We start from the raw sequence: 16,053 nt of genomic DNA, 5'->3' as shown, positions 1-16,053 counted from the left end.
TTCGTATCGGCATCCTTTATTACATTCCTGACGTCATAGGTTTTACCAGTCACTCCCAGGGAATTTGTGAGTTCTTGGGCTTGAGCAACCGGTCGAGCACGAGCTATATTCAATGTCTCACTAATGGACAAGCAAAACAGAGCAATGTGTTTTTTCTCGGCCTGCCATCACAATAGACACTTGGGATCTGCGTTTGGCTGCATGCATCGTGCCAATCCGGTTTCCGGCGCCCGGCCACCTCCTTAACCTACAGCCCCTACGCGCCCCACGGTCGCCCCAAGCCGACCTTTTCCATCGTTTTCTACAGCTCAATAGCTCATATCACGGATCGTCCATCCTTACTTAATCTTCCGTTCGCTACAGCAAGGAAGGTCTGCCTCGCTTTGGCGAGCCACTCCCCACACTGTACACCACCCACACTCGAGTGCCTACCCCAACCCGCCCCTTACCCTGTCCCATCTCATCCACACGGGGCCGCATCCCACAGGCCGCCGTACGGCATCACAGGTGCTCCAGGATGCGCCGAACAGACGGTGGAGTCGGCAGCGGCAGCGGCAGCAGGAGGCGCGCGGGATCCCGCGGGTCACACTCCAGCACCAGCAGCAGCAACCGCGGCGCCCCCGCCTCCTGGCCCTCCTCATCCCCACCCAACGCCTTGCCCTCCTCCACAGCCTCCTGTTTCCCCTTCAACGCATCTCGACCCCCACGCTGGCCGCTCACCCGGGGCTCCGCCTCCGCCTTCCCACCACCTCTGCCTCCGCCTCCGCCTCCGCTTCCGCCCTTGCCCTTCGCGCCCTTACCTGTCCCTTTCGCCGCTGCCGCAGCCTCCGGCGCCCCCTGCCCTCCCCCTTCCCCTCCTTCCTCTCCTCCTCCTCCCGCCCCTCCCAGCAGCCACCGACTGCCGCACAGCAGCCGTGTCGTGTCCTCCAACCCCAGCAGCCCCGGCAGCAGCCCGTCAACATCCCCCACCAACGCCAGCAGAGACTCCCCTACCGTGGCGCGTTGGATCCTCAACTCCTTGGCCCTTACGAGCGCCGCGTCCAACCGCCCCGCCCGCGCCGCTGCCAACCGCCCGCCGCCGCCGGATGCGGCGGCAGCCGCGCCATCTGCGGCGTCCGTCGCGCTCTTCTCCAACGCCGCAAGCTCCATGTACTCATCAGTTTTCTGGCGCAAACGTAGTATGTTGTGCAAGGCGCGGTCGAGGGAGTCGCCCTGGTCATCCGGCACCAACAGGCCAAGCAGCTCACTCACGGCCCGGCACACCGCCGCGCGCCGCACCACGCCCCACGCGCCCTCCCACTCCGGCCGCCGGCTTCCGCGGACGCCACTGGCGGCGCCGCCGCCGCGCTCCTGCACTGCTGCCGCCTCAGCTCCACCTGCAGCGATTGCCCCTGCCGCACCGCCGCCTGCCGCTCCTTCTGCAGCGACTGCTTCTGCCGCACCGCCACCGCCTGCCGCCGGCTCCTGCGGCACGCGCCCCAGCCCGTACTGGCACGCCAGGTCGGCGGCTAGCCGCATCAGCGCCCGATCCGCGTTCTTCACGCCCTCGTGGCTGTGTAGCCGCCCGCCGCCGCCGCCGCCGCCGCCGCCGCCGTCAGCACCACTGCGTTTTGCCTCAGCCGTCCGCACACACACCACGAAGTCGCGGCCGCTCTGCAGCCAGGTCGCACGAACCTGCGCACGGGGGTTCGCGGGGCGGGGCGGGGACGGGGCGGCTGTGGGTTCGGGGGCGGGGGCGTTGTTTGTGAGCTCGTACCGTTCAGTATCAGCACGCGCGCGCGCGTTTGGGACTGTGCGTGTGTGCGAGGCTGTGGGTTGAGTTGGTCGCCGGGTGATGTCGCCGGGGCTTGGGGGGCAGCTGCCGCCGCACGCAGCTGTGTGCTGCGCATCAATGCAGTGTGAGGCGGTGCGTGGGCAACTCGCCTGGACCCGTGCTCGGGACAGTGGGTGGGTTTGATGGTGGGTGGGTGGGTGGGTGGGTGGGTGGGTGGGTGGGTGGGTGGGTGAGTGGGTGGGTGGGTGAGTGGAGGGCTGCAGGTGGGTGGGTGGGTGGGTGGGTGGGTGGGTGGGTGGGTGGGTGAGTGGAGGGCTGCAGGTGGGTGGGTGGGTGGGTGGGTGGGTGGGTGGGTGGGTGGGTGGGTAAAAGGGGTTGCACGGGCAGGCCGCGGTCATGCTGCTGGCGTGTGGTGGGTGAGTGTTTGGTGGGTGTGACGGTGTTTGGATGGGTGGAGGGGCCCACCTGTGCAATGGCCTCAAACGCCAGCTGCAGCGGGCACACGCCTCCTCCGCCGCCTGCTTCACCTCCGCCGCCGCTCCTGCCTCCTCTGCTGCCACCGCCGCCGCCGCCTCCTGCCGCCGCCGCCGTCAGGATTGGGACCAGCACGCCAATGCCGCCCGCTTCCAGCTGCGCCCGCAGCCGCGCCGCCACCTTTGACCGCTCCGCCGCGGGGGCCGCGGCGCTGCATGGACACACACACACACACACATACACACACACACACACACACAGACAGAGAGGTAGGTATCGGTAACACACGGGTTCACTGGTTTTGTGCCTCACTGTGTGCTTTCTTGAGCACACGCGAACATTGGTTGAAACACACACACACACACACACACACACACACACACACACACACACACACACACACACACACAGACAGAGCGTGCTTGAAAGAGTCGCGCGGTAGCGATTGACGTAGCGACTGACGTGTATCCTCGCGGTGCCCAAGCCCCGACCAAACCCACACGCACCTGTCTCCCACACTTCTTCCCACACTACTGACGACCACCACCGGTCGCTCACACATTTGGTGGTAGGCTGCGAGCTGGTCCGAATCACACACCGCCGCCGGCTCCGCACAGGCGCCCGCCGCCGCTGCTGCTCCCGCTTCGCCTAGTTCTTCCCACACGACCCCCTGCTGCTGCTGCGGCGTGAGGAGCAGCGGCACAAAGCGCACCTCCAAGCCTCGGCTGCTGCTGCTGCTGGTGCTATTACCACTGTTGGCGCCGCCGGCCCCTGGCTCCCCTGCCGTCGCCTCCTCCCGCTCCTCCTCCTCCCGCTCCTCCTCCTCCTCCTCCCGCCATGGCGCCACCTGCAAGGCCAGTCGCGCTAGACCCAGACCCGCCAGCGGCCGTAGGCCGCCGCCCTCCCCCTCCTCCAGCCCCGCCTCCTTCCTCGCCTCCACCTCCGCCGCCACCTCCACCTCCGCCCTCGCCACCCCCCACGGCTGCCGCACAGGCGGCTGTCGCAGCCAACGCACCGCCGCCACCTGCGCCGCATCCGCAGCCGCAAACTGCGCTATGGACAGCGCGTCAGCGAGCGCGTCAGCGAGTGCGTCATCCTCCTGATTAGGCTGCGGGTCGGCGGCTACGCTGTGAAGGGCGGCCCACAGGCCGCCGCCGCCGCCCACGTCCCGCACCGCCTGCAGCGCCGCCCAGTGCGCGGCCAGCTGGCGGAGCACCTCGGGGCCCTCCAGGCGGAGGGGCGGGCCGGGCGCCTGTGTGTGTGTGTGTGTGTGTGTGTGTGTGTGTGCGCGTGCGTGTGCATGTGTGTGCGTGTGTGTGTGTGTGTGTGTGTGCGTGTGCATGTGCATGTGTGTGTGTGTGTGTGTGCGTGTGCGTGTGCATGTGCATGTGTGTGCGTGTGTGTGTGTGTGTGTGCGATGTGGAATGACGCTGACGCTCGTACCCTCCCCCGCCTTGTACGACGGACCCGGCAACCCGGCTACGACCCTGTCCCTCCCTTGCCGCCGCTCGCACGCAGCCTTCCCCTCCCTTCCTTCCCTCCCCTCACTCCCTCTTCCTCCCCCACACCTCCCCCACACAATCCCTGCCCGCCCCCACCTGTGCGCAGTCCGCCTGCAGCAGCGCCCGCGCCAGTGCCTCCCGCGCTGTCCGGCTCGGCCACTCCCAGCTGCGAAGTACCAAAGCCGCCGGCTCCCCTTCCCGTTCCTCCCTTCCTTCAACCACCTCCTCCGCCGCCGCCGCCAACCCAGGCGCTCCCAGCAGCACTCGCGGCAGTTGCTCCGCCGCCGCCACCGCATGCAGCCGCGCCGCCAGCGCCGCCACCGTGTGTCGCGCCTGCGTCGCCTCGATGCTCATGAGGGTGCGCTCCATGCTCAAGCCACGTGGCCCGAGAGCCGGCTGGTCCCGCATCGAGCGCACGAAGCCGCCCCAAGCCTGCAGCGCCCGAGTCAGCAGCGACTGCGCATGCGTCTCCGCGCACCGCGCCGTCGCGGCGGCTGGGTCGGCAGCGTCAGCGTCAGCGTCGGCGTCGGCGGCGGCGTCAGCGGCGGCGTCAGTAGCGTCGTTGCCGCCGTCATCGTCGTCGTCGTCGGTGGCGGCGGTGACGAGCCTTCCATACAGGAACGCGGGCGCCGCCGCCGCCGCCGCCGCGCGTGCCGCCGCTGTGTATGCCGCAGCGACCACGCTGCCATTCAGCCGCCGACCGGCGCCGCCACCACCTACACCGCCGCCGCCACCGGCGCAGTTGGCGGCGGCATCGCCGCTGGCGCTACCGCTGTTGGTTGCCTTGTCGGCGGCACCCTCCGCCGCCTCCGCCGCCTCCGCCATGGTTGCCGCTTCGGCGACGGCGGCGGCGGCGGCGGCAGCAGCGGCAGACCAGGCGGCGGCCGGGATGCGAGCCCACGTGTTCAACAGGCCCCCAGCCCCAGGGCTGTAGCCAACGCCCTCGTTCGAATCCTGCTTTGGCAAGCTATCGGCGGCTTGGTCCCCGCAGCCATCGGCTGTAGCAGGTGCGGCGGGCGCAGTCGCGCTACTTCCTCCTCCTCCTGCTGCTGCTGCTGCTGCTGCTGCTACTGCTGCACCGCCGCCGCCACGTTCGCCGCCGCATTCGCCGCCGCATTCGCCGTCGCCATAAGCTACAGCCGCCAACACAGCCTCTGCTGTGGCTACTGCCGCCGCCCAGTGCACGTACAGGACCCACTGGCACACCTCCCCCTGCACGCCCGGCGGCGGCAGCTGCAAGTCCCACACGCCACCGCCCCGCCCCTCCTGCCCCTCCTGCCCCTTCCGAACCTCCTCCTGCCCCCTCTGCAACCCCGCCATCGCCATCGCTCCTGCCGCCCCCGCTGTCGCCGCCGTCGCCGCCGCTGCCGCATCCGGCGCCGTAATTTCGGTTGCTGCGAACGGGTGCGGCTGCGCCGCCGCCCTCGCCAGCGTGCCCCCCTCCCTTAAGCCCTGGACCCCCGCCGCCCGCAGTGCGGGCACCATGACGGAGGCGGCCAGCTCTGCCAGATGCACCATGGGTGGCACATCGAGGAGGTAAATAACATGCTGCAACGCCGCCAACGCGTCAGCCGCCGCCGGCGGAACCGCACCAACTACTGCCGCAGTAGCCGCAGCCACATCCGCCATCTCCGCTGATGCGCAGCTGTCGGACGCATTGCCAGCTGCGGCGGCGGCGGCGGGTGCGGAGGCAGCCGTGGCGGATGCGACGCCGCTAGCGGCACCTGTTGCTGCCGTGCCGCCGGGCGGTGACAAAGCAGCACCAGTCAAAGCCGAAGCCGCCGCAGTAGCAGTAGCAGTAGCAGTAGCAGTAGCAGTAGCAGTAGCAGTAGCAGTAGCAGTAGCAGTAGCAGGAGCAGGAGCAGGAGCAGTAGGCTCGTTCCCGGACGCGGCCTCCAACGCCGCCGCCGCCTGGGTAATCCGCTCGTTCAGCTGTCTCCACGTGTCGTACTGTTCCTGCACACACAGCCGCAGTCGGAAGAGCCGCAGGGCAGCCCGAGGAGTAGGAGTGGCAGGACAGGTGTGTGAGTGGCACGTGTGTGTTTTGGCAGCCGTACTGCATGTGGGCGGTAGTCCCGCCTGAGCGAGCAGCATGCCGTGCCGAACCATACATGCCCTGCCAACAACACACCAACCAAGAACTTGACAGCAGGATCAAAAGAACATTCTATTTACAGAGCAAATATAAGTACGGTCTTGTGCACGCACGCACGCACGCACGCACGCACGCACGCACGCACGCACGCACGCACCATCCAGCCCGCCAGCAGGAACACCAGGCACCTCAGCTCGGGGTGGGTGGGCGGCGCGTCCGCACAGCAGCCCCCATCGCCGCCTGCGTGTCACCGGCGGCGCCGTGCGTACGGCAATGGCGGGGCAGGCAGAGGCAGGCAGGCAGTCATGTGGCGTGGTGTGATGCATGCATTTGCATGCCTGCAAGAACGATACTGCAGGTTGCTAGTGATGCAGGCAGGTGCAACGGAGCCTGGGAGGCCCGCATCGGCGTTGTCCACTTCAAGACTTTACAACATAATAACAAACACAAAGCCCACACGGTGCCGCACACCTGCTGCCGCCTCGCGGTCGGCCAGGTGCCATAAGCCTGCCGCCACCGCCATCGCCTGCAGCATCTGCAGCTCCTGACGATCTGGGTCCGACTGAGCCGAGGCGGAGCCGCCGCCAAGGTATAGCGCCAGCATTGCCGACACCACCGCCAGCGCCCGCAGAACCAGCGGCTCACACGCCGGCGTGCTGCCGCTGCCGCCGCTGCCCGTGCCGCCGGTGCCGGTGCCGCTGTTGGTGCCGTCGGCGTCGGCGGCAGCGGCGTCGGCGTCGGCAGCACTTTGGGGCGCTCCTGACGCCACCACCACCGTCTCGATCTCAGCCACCACACCGGTGGCGCCAGCCGCCGCCGCTGCCGCTGCCGCCGTCTCCATTTCCACGGCCTGCGCTGGCGGCGCCGGCGCCGCCAGCGTCGTGGCTTGCAACTTAGCCGCAATGCTCAGCGGCTTGAACGCCACTATCCACTTGCTCAACAGGTCCACCGCGACCACGGATTGCTGACCCGCCTCGACCATTGCCTTGCCGGCGGCAGCCAGCTGCCGTTCCGCCGCCGCCAGCGCGGCGGCGGCGCCGCCCCGCGCCGCCGGCTGTGCCGCCGCCGCCGCCGTCGCCGCCGCCGTCACCTGCCGCTGCGCTTCCCGCACTTCCCGCTCGCGGGCGGCGAAGTTGTGCCGCAGGGTGTGGATGCAGCTGGCCAGTCCCGCCATGGCCTGGCAAGGGCCGCCTATGACGTATCGCTCCAGCAGCTCCGACCGGAAGTCCTCGCCACGCCGGTCGTACACCTCGTCAGGTTCCGCTAACAGCACGCGTTTGGCCACGGCTGCGGCAGAGTATTCGGTGCCCTCGGCTGTGAGTGAAAGTCCACCATCCGAGTTGGCGCCGCCGTCGACTCCGCCTGCGGCGGCTGCCGCTGGAGTGGCGGCGTCCGTCGCCTCAAACTCCGCAAGCTGCGCCGCGGCCTCCGCCGCTGCGCGGCGCTGGAACTGGGCGACGGCTGCGCTGGCGGCGGTGAGGGCCGAGGTGGCGGCCGCGCGCAGGTGCGGGCGGTAGCCACTGACGCCGGCGCGGGCGGAGGCGCGCAGGGCGTTCAGCTGCGACTGCTGGCACTGCGCGTGGCGCCGCGAGGAGCAGCTCGCGACCTCGGCCGGCGTCAAGCCGGCCGCCTCGAACGCCACACGCCGCTGCTGCAGAGCCGCGAGCTGCTTACTGAAATGCTTTTGTTTGCCATCAGCGCCAAGCAGCGACTCGGACGGCAGCGCGCGATCAGTCGAGCCGGCGCCCAAAAGAACTTGCTCGCTGTCTAACATTAAGATTATACCGTATTAGTACCAGCTGACGAGGTTTGTGTATCAAAGCTATGTTTTGCTCTGCAAGCCATGGCTATAAACCATTCTGCGTGGAGCGTTTTGCATGAAGTCTCTTCATTTACAATTTATTCCAAAGCATATCTAGATGCATCCTATTTACACGCGAAAGACGTGGGGCAACGAAGCCGTGCCACCGATCCCGTCGGACCCCCCTCCAGGCTCCAGTCTCTCGACCCCTCCCGAACGCCATCAGGCCGCAACGACAATGTCCACACATAACATGGCCACTAACAGCCATGCTAGAGCTCAACCCACATGCTTAGCTTAGTGTACAGATGCACATGCCGACCGCGGCAGGCCGGCCCTCAATCCTTGCTAGCCAACCATCGCTACCGTCAGCGACAGCGGCCACTACCTCACATGGTGCCGTACGCCCGCATATCAGGCAGCCAACAACGCAACCACCCGCCCACATATGCAATTGGTTACAACAATATTTCCGTATCATACATCAGCCCCAGCGGTGACACACAGTGTGCCTCCTGCGGTGTCTGCCCATGAGAGGAGGCGGCACTGCCACTCACTGCCACACGCCGCCTTCGGGTGTCATCACCCGCCGGCAAGTTCGTCGTTGTGCCACTTGTTGACGCAGGCCGTGTGTGTTTTGTGCACAACTGCACATGGTCTCAAATCCCAGCGCTTTAAACATGGATGCACTCGTCGTCTCTCACACACTGTCTAAGACATCCTTTCTGACAAACACACCGTACACACACAATCGCCACACAACCGAGCCAACCTGCGTGCCCGCCATCCTGCCACACAACCAACTCACACGCAAATTTCTGCCTGGACCTCCCAGCCCCCTAGCCTCCTAGCCTCCTACCTGCTAACTCCCCCAGCCAGCGAGCCGCCTCGACCACGGGTGCGCCGCCGCCACTGCCTGGACCCGCAAGGCACCTTGCAGGCAACCCGGCCAGCCGCCTCACCGCCACCGCACCACCCGCACCTGACCCGCCCCGCCACCATCATCGCCGTCCCCGTCCCCATCCTCGTCACTGTCCGCTCCGCCGCCCATCCGCCCCACCAGCCCCGCCCCCCGGCCCCCACCTCCGCCTCCTCCCCCAGCCCCTCCTCCTCCCCCTCCTCCGCTGCTACTGCCGCCACCGCCACTGCTGCTACTGCCGCACGCTAGCCGCTCCAGCTGTTGCAGCAGGCCGGTGTATCGTGCTACAGCCTCGGCTGCTACTGCGTCCACCAGGGGGCGGGGCAGGGCGCGGTAGCCCTCGCTGGCGGACACGGCGGGGAAGTGGTCCAGGACCTGAGGGGAAGGGGGGAGCGTGCGTGTGTGTATGTGCATACGCGTGTGTATGTGATAGGATTGTGTGATTGGTGTGTGTGCATGCGTGTGCATATGGGTATGTGCATGCCACATACGTTCACCCCCTGACCTGCCTGCCCTGCCCTGCCCTCTCCTCACCCCCCCTGATTGCTTTCTTTGGGATTGCAATCCCCCCACGACGCCATGCCCTGCCCCCGCACGGCAACCTGGGTTGAGCGACGATTCCTTGACTCTTGGGACTTAATGGGCTCGAGCACATACCCCCCCCCCCACCTCCCCCCCCCACACACACAATCACGCCCTCGCACTCACGAACTGCAGTGCCACGCCCCTCAGGCCGTCCAGCCCGCCCTCGTCCGCCAGCCCCAGCAGCGGCCCCGCCGCCGCCACCGCCGCCGCCAGCACCTCGGGCTCGCCGCCCCGCCGCCCCGCCGCCACCAGCTCCCGCGCCAGCAGCGCCTCACACAGCCGCACCAGCCTGCGACCGAGGGGCGGGGAAATTGCGAGTTGAAAATGTGGGCAACTGGGTATTGAGCGGGGCGCTTCATTCCGGAATCCGATGGGAGGTGCCGGGGCAGACCGGAAAATGCGGAGAGGCAGAGGAGGAGGCTGTGTAAGCCATACTTTTTGGAGTTTGGCGGGCACATGTACGGAATTACGCAAGCGCATGCGCCCCCGTCTCGTTGAAGTAGAGTTCCTGCTCGCTGCTCGCGCACATGCACATATACACACATATACACACACACACATACGCACACACATACACACACACACAAACACACACACACACACACACACACACACACACACACACACACGCCTGCTCCCTTTCTCACCTGTGGCAGCCGAAGTAGGTGCCTGCGTGCAGCAGCTGCGGCATGAGCTCGCTGTCCACCCCGCCCGGAGGCAGGCAGTCCTGTGTGGGGGGAGGGGGGTTACATTCATGATTAATTAAGGGTGAGGGGGAGGGTTGTAGATGCCAGTCCAAGCTAAACCGAGCCCAATGCAAGAGAGCGAGGAGGAGAGCGTTGCCTATGCTTTGGGGGGTATAGGGGGGCAGCCGTCCATGGCGAATGGGGTGGAAGGGGCGCTAGGGGGAAACGGGGGAGGTTCTCCACATGAACGGCTACCCCCCAACCACCCCCGCCCCCACCCCTCCTGCTCTCACCTTGTACAGGTAGTGTAGGAAGGCCTCCATGGCGTCCGCCCGCTCCACCGCCTCAGGCACCTGCAGGGGGGGAGGGGGGGAGGGAGAGGAGGGAGGGGGCACGACCGCTCAGACAGTGGGGGTGTGTTGAAGGGCCTGGGACAGGCCTTCGGCGACTAGATCTAGTGTGAAGCCTTGACAGGGCCACAGGGTCCGCCAATGCGCACGTCTTGAATTGGGGGATAGTGCAGCGATGGACACGTGGAGCTCATGTACCCCATGTCGCATGCGCGCCTGGCGGTGTCGCCTCTATACAGCTGCGGAGGCGCGCCCACAGCCTCGGCCACGCCCGTCCCTTGAGAGGGAGCCGCACAGAGCGCAGGAGCGGAACACACATGCACACACACACACACACACACACACACACACAATTATGCCCTCCCACATACACAAAAATTGTACGCGCCGCCACCCACCTGGTAGTCGTCTGTGTTGCAGTCGCGCATGCCGCTGCACACGTGCGCGCGCAGCAGCTCGCAGCGGGCTGGGGTGTGTGTGGGTGTGGGTGGGAAGAGGGTGGGTGGGTGGGTGGGTGGTTACATCGGGGTTCCCCTCAAATGCAGCAAGCGTCCACAACCGAACACGCCACGCCACGCCCCGGCACGACTCGACACACCGCCACACACACACACACACACACACACACACACACACACACACACACACACACACACACACACACACACACACACACACACACACACACACACACACACACACATCTAAGCGCCACGCACCCTGCAGCACCGCCCGGTGTGCGGGCAGTCGCCAGCCCGACCCCGCCGGCCCGCTCAGCCAGCAGTCGGGCGCGCCCAGCGCCAGCAGCGCCCCGGACCCGCTGCTACTGCCGCTACTGCCGCTACTGCTGTTGCTGGTGCTGCTACTGCCACCGGACGCCACCACTCCGGCCATGTAGGAGTACAGGTGGGCAGTCGGGAAGGAGGCGACATGGGCGCCGCCACCACCGCTGCCACCGCCAGTGGTGGTGGTGGTGGCGGCATTGGCATCGGCGTCTGCCTCCGCGGGCCCTGCCGGGCGCGTCAGGAACACGGTGAATACGACCCACACATCAGCCGAGCAGCCCGGGATGCATAGATAGCACACAGATTGTGCACATGCCTCGCCACAGCGACACGTCAGCCACCTGTCCCCTCCCCTCCACTTCTCTCCCGTAAGTCATAAATTCAACCCTCTCCCCTTTCGCGGCGCTGGTACACGTAAGCCCTCCCCATCCGCGGCTCCGCCGCACCTCACCTGCGGGCGCCAGCTCCTCCCCACCGCCGCCGCCGCCGCCGCCGCCCTGCTGCTGCTCCTTCAGCACCGGCGGCGCCGCCGAGGTGGCCCCATCCACCTCCATCCCCCCCGCACCCGTGCCGGCGGCAGCGCCACCCCCGCCTCCTCCTCCTTGTCCTCCTCCTCCGCCTCCTCCTGCTCCTCCCTCTCCCCCGCCACTGAGTCCCGAGACCTCCATGGAGGCCGCACTGCCGCTCAGCTCCACAGCCGCGCCGGCCGAGGCGGCGGCGGCGGCGGCACGGCCACCGGCCCTGCGTGCGTGAGTGTATGTGTGTGTATGTGTTATAAAACGAAACGACAGCCCGCCCAGCGCGTGTTAATGTGTGTGTGTGTGTGTATTTGTGTATGCGTGTGTGTATGAATGCATGGATGGGAGAGAGCAGAAGGGAAGAAACACGTGTGGGGGGTAGTTGATTCCAATCCCCAGTAAACCATGACCAAGCAAGGGCGTGTATGTGTGTGGCCGTGTGCCTCACTCGTCATTAGCGGTCTGTGCATCATGCAGCCGGCGGCGCTCCCCTGCTGCTGCTACCGCATGTGCCCCTTCCTACGTGCCTGTGCGCCTGCTTCAACCCTGAAACCCTTGCAGCCACCTCGCCGCCATCTCGCCGCCCAAACCCACAAACCCGACACGACACGACACGCTTGCGCCTTCAACCCCATCCGCACCTGAGCTCCGGCGGCGGGGTGGCAGCCGCCCAGTGAAGCAGGTCCGGGTCGGAGCGCCGCGACCGCGACCGCGGAGGGGAGCGCCCAGCACCCGCCGGCGCAGCTCCCGCCGCCCCCGCTTCAGGCTCCGGCTCTGAAGCCTCCGCCCCACAGCCAGGCACAGAACCGCCATCGGCAGTCCCGGCGGTGCCGCCGCCGCCGCCGCCGGCTGCCGCCGCCGCCACTGCTGCCTCCGCCGCCGCCTGCGCCGCCGCCAGGTCCGCCCCGGGTGCGGCGAGGTGGGCGAGGTCAGCGGCGTAGGTGGAGGCGGGCACCAGCACACGCCTGCATGGGGTGGTAGGGGAGTGGGGGTGGGGGTTAGAGGGGTGGGGGTTACGGGGATAGTTGTGGAGGTAGGGGGCCGAGGAAACCGCATACAGAGCCCGCCGGTATCCATGCTGGCAGTATGTGCGGGACCAAATCAAATGAGCGACCGCCCCCCCCCCACCTGGCCTCCTCTGCCTTCTCCGCCTCCAGCGCCGCCACCACCTCCACATCGCGCGGCAGCTGCAGACGTGGGTGCCGCCAGCGTTACGGGGCACAAAAACGCATGTCAGCTTGTCAGTTACGTTCACACAGTTGTGAGCACAACAGAGCTTTGCAGGCACGGGGTCAGGTGAAAACACGCACAACGACACACACGCACACGCACACACACAGTAACTCCGCCGCGTCGTTGGGCGGGCTTTCGTTTCGTTTTTTAACACACACACACACACACACACACACACACATACACACATACACACCGGCAGGCACACACGCGCGCTCACCTCCATCTCGGTGAAGGCCACCTGGCTCAGGATGCGGTGCTTGACACTGCCGTCCGGAAGCCTGTGGGGGGCCGCGCGTGGGGTGGGGTGGAGGCGGGCGGCCGATCAGGGGTCAACGTGTCCATACCCATGACAACATAATGCCTTATACTCGTTATACTCGCGCTTTCTCTCCCGTTTGCCCCCCCCCCTCCTCCCCTCCCCGCTCCTCCTCCTCCCCTGCCCCCACGCACTTGGTGATGAGGCGGAAGTCACTGGCCACGGGCGCCACAATGCGGCCGCCGCTGCGGGGGCAGCGCCAAGCAGGGGAGCAGACATGTGTGCTAAAGTGAACAAACGAAAGTAAATACACGTGTATGGTCATAAAGATCGGTGGGCATTTGCCAGAGCCCAAAGAAGTAGGTCCCCTTAGTAAAAAGAGTTCCTCATAAAATTGCATACACACACACACACACGCGTGCAGTCCCACCTGGGCTTCAGCAGCTCCAGCAGCGCCCCCACGCGGCTGTACGGCACCGCGCCGCCCACGTGTACGGCGTCGTAGGCTGCGCGGTGGCGGGCCAGCGGTATGAACACGTTGTGCCGTTCGATGCGCACGGCGGGGGGCGGCGGCGCGGCCTCACAGAACCTTGGGGGGGAGGCGGGGCATGTGCGTGTTCGTTGTGTGTGTGTGCGAGATAACGTACGAGGTAGGGCGCGGGTGGACAGTCCATTCCCAACCTTAACTGAGACCGCCGCCGCCACTTTCCACTCCACATCCCATCCACCTCCCTCTCGCATGCACGGCTACACCCTCACATCCCACCCGCCCACCGGCCGCTCACCCATCCATCGCCACCCCGCCCCCCTACTGTGCCCCTTGCCGGCCGCTCACTCGGGGTCGGCGTCCCGCAGCCGCTGCAGGTTGGCCGCCGTGAGCCGCACCGCCGCATCCCGGATGTCCACCCCCACCACCTCGCCACGCGGGCCCACCTGCGGGCGGGAACGCGGGCGGGCGAGTTGCAGAGGGGTGGTTGGAAGTGAAAGGGGCTGCCCCGTACGCACCACGAAAGCCAAACACAGTGCACGCACAAACCCAGTCCTGCGTGTTTTGTCCCTGGTGCTCTCCAACACAGCGCAAACGTCTCAGGTGCCATTCGCCGCAGCTCCCTCCTCGCCCCTGACACCCCGCCGCGCCCCGCCCCGCCCCCGCCCCTGGCACCGCCTGCACGCCCCCCTCCGGGCCCCTCCGCCCCCCCTGCACGTACAACGTCCTTAACTAGTCATGGATGTAACCCCCCTGCACGTCCCCCTCCAACCACCTCCAGCCCCCTCCGCCCCCCCCCTCCGCCCCCCCCCCCCTGCACGCCCCCCTCCGCCCCCCCCCTGCACGCCCCCCCCCCTGCACGTCCCCCTCACCATGTGCGCCAGGTAGGCGGTCACGATGCCGCAGCCGCATCCCACATCCAACACCCTGCGTGGCCGGCAGTAGCAGCAGCTTCAGTAGCAGCAGCGGCAGCAGCGGCAGCAGTAGCAGCAGCGGCAGTAGCGGCAGTAGCAGCCTCAGGAGGCGCATCCAACTCGTCAGGCTTGAGCATTAGCACCTTAGCACATTGCATATACTGTGTCCATTCGAACGGAACTGTGGAACGGTGGTCACTCACTTCTCGCCGGGAGCCACCGCCAGAGCCTCCAGCGCAATGGACTGCGAGGGGCAGGTGGATCACATTTGTAAGAATCGGCAACACCAGACTACGTTTCTACCCACCCTGCACCCGACCCACATGCCGACCCGCGCCGCGCGACCCAACTGCTTGCCAACCCCTGTCGCCTTTGCCACACCCATACACTGCAACCCATGCAGCCCCCTAGCCCCCCACCCGCACCACCACCCCATGTCGTTGGTCTCGGGCACATTTCCCGCCCCCCGTTCACATGAATGGCTACCCCATCGCCCACCGCCCTGCGCTTCACACGACCCCACCTGCACGTGCGGCGCGGATATGTTGAAGCCCGCGGCCTCCACGCGAATGGGCCGGTCCGCCAGCGCCTCGGCCCGGTGCGGCGGCGGCACGAACAGGTCGCGCGGGCAGCACAGCATGGCGCGCGACACGGCGTCGCTGTGGAGGAGGGAGGCGGGAGGAAGGGGGAGGGTGGTGGTGGAGTGGTGGAGTGGTGGTGTTGGTGTGGTGTAATGAGGTTTGCTAGGGTTTTTGCAAGCGCGGATGACCGCGCAGCAGGCGCGGAGAAGGCTGGCGTCGCGTCGGTGTGGATCGCGGGTCCATCGTCGCTAGACCTATCAGAACGACAGCGACGGCGAGGGGTAGGTGCGCACAGCGGCGAGGGCCGCGCGAGCGCCGAGCGCCAAGCAGCAGGCCGGGCTGCTGCTTGGCGCGGTGCTTGGGTGCGTGTGCGCTGGTGACGAAGCGCGCTTGGCTCGGTTCACGGAGCCCCTCAACATGCGAGCTAAACATCGATGCAACTTGATGTTTGACGTCTCTCGCACCTCTGCACGTTGCCGTCCGCCTTCAAATGGGCGACAAGCTCGGCATTGGTCCGGTATCCGTGCCGCTCATTTCGGTTGTGTGCCAGCAATCGTAGGAAATCAAATAAGGCGACACGCTCACGCCTCTCTTGGCCTGGGGCTGCGTTCTCCTCCTCGTCCTCGCTGTCCGCGCCCGGTCGCAGCGGGGCTTCCTGTGCTTCTTCATCCTCGCTCGTATCGCTGTCTAGGCCGCGCCGATCGTCAGCAGCTGCCATGGTGTGTTTTAAGCATGCGGGCGTGAGCGGTATGACACTGGGGTTCCAAGGCTTGGGGGGGAGGTCCTGAAGGGCTGCAGGGCATTCCCATTCGGGCCCATTCCGGATCCGAGAGACGTAATGGCAAAACCAATTCGCTACTAAAGTTGCGCCTGCAGGCCTCGACACAGAGGAGCTGCTTCGCAAGAAAGCGGGCGCACTTGGACGGAAGGGATACGTCGCTGAAGTAGGACCCGGGCCGCCGTCGGCTCGCAGGAGGGGCACACACGCACGCGACATCTCGCGTGCTGTACAGGCTGGCCGCCACGCACGGCTTCCCCTGTTCCCCACAGCGCCCCACGCAATAAGTACACGCACGCACATCTTACTTAC

General features: G+C 66.7%; 2 protein-coding genes across 2 annotated transcripts; both read right to left on the bottom strand.

Moving 5' to 3' along the window:
• Positions 1-7: 7 nt before the first annotated feature.
• On the bottom strand, positions 8-7,672 carry CHLRE_07g341950v5 (uncharacterized protein). Its single transcript, XM_043064372.1, has 6 exons — positions 6,317-7,672; positions 6,003-6,085; positions 3,847-5,706; positions 2,755-3,500; positions 2,240-2,459; positions 8-1,674 (listed from the first exon to the last, which is right to left on the bottom strand). Exons 1-6 carry the CDS (start codon positions 7,617-7,619, stop codon positions 502-504), a joined length of 5,385 nt encoding a protein of 1,794 aa, XP_042922934.1. The 5' UTR covers positions 7,620-7,672; the 3' UTR covers positions 8-501.
• Positions 7,673-7,725: 53 nt separating this feature from the next.
• CHLRE_07g342000v5 (uncharacterized protein) lies at positions 7,726-15,782 on the bottom strand. Its single transcript, XM_043064373.1, has 17 exons — positions 15,428-15,782; positions 14,906-15,041; positions 14,586-14,626; positions 14,341-14,395; positions 13,817-13,914; positions 13,412-13,570; positions 13,176-13,226; positions 12,943-13,003; positions 12,618-12,676; positions 12,131-12,454; positions 11,423-11,712; positions 10,906-11,196; positions 10,585-10,652; positions 10,130-10,189; positions 9,798-9,877; positions 9,274-9,439; positions 7,726-8,940 (listed from the first exon to the last, which is right to left on the bottom strand). The coding sequence occupies exons 1-17, from the start codon at positions 15,679-15,681 to the stop codon at positions 8,605-8,607; spliced, it is 2,529 nt and encodes an 842-aa protein (XP_042922933.1). The 5' UTR covers positions 15,682-15,782; the 3' UTR covers positions 7,726-8,604.
• Between the last annotated feature and the right edge of the window lie 271 nt (positions 15,783-16,053).

Source organism: Chlamydomonas reinhardtii, chromosome 7, assembly GCF_000002595.2.
Source record: "Chlamydomonas reinhardtii strain CC-503 cw92 mt+ chromosome 7, whole genome shotgun sequence".
Taxonomy (NCBI): domain Eukaryota; kingdom Viridiplantae; phylum Chlorophyta; class Chlorophyceae; order Chlamydomonadales; family Chlamydomonadaceae; genus Chlamydomonas; species Chlamydomonas reinhardtii.
This window is presented reverse-complemented; position numbering and strand designations above follow the sequence as displayed.

Excerpts from the sequence above, each read along its gene's own strand:
- CHLRE_07g341950v5 (XM_043064372.1), bottom strand. The coding sequence starts at position 7,619 with ATGTTAGACAGCGAGCAAGTTCTTTTGGGCGCCGGCTCGACTGATCGC. Across the intron at positions 6,086-6,316 it reads CGACCGCGAGGCGGCAGCAG|GCGGCGATGGGGGCTGCTGT; the intron begins GTGTGCGGCACC and ends GGTGACACGCAG. Across the intron at positions 5,707-6,002 it reads TCCTGCTGGCGGGCTGGATG|GAACAGTACGACACGTGGAG; the intron begins GTGCGTGCGTGC and ends CTGTGTGTGCAG.
- CHLRE_07g342000v5 (XM_043064373.1), bottom strand. The coding sequence starts at position 15,681 with ATGGCAGCTGCTGACGATCGGCGCGGCCTAGACAGCGATACGAGCGAG. Across the intron at positions 14,396-14,585 it reads GCGGTGGCTCCCGGCGAGAA|GGTGTTGGATGTGGGATGCG; the intron begins GTGAGTGACCAC and ends CCGGCCACGCAG. Across the intron at positions 11,713-12,130 it reads ACCCCGCCGCCGGAGCTCAG|GGCCGGTGGCCGTGCCGCCG; the intron begins GTGCGGATGGGG and ends TCACGCACGCAG.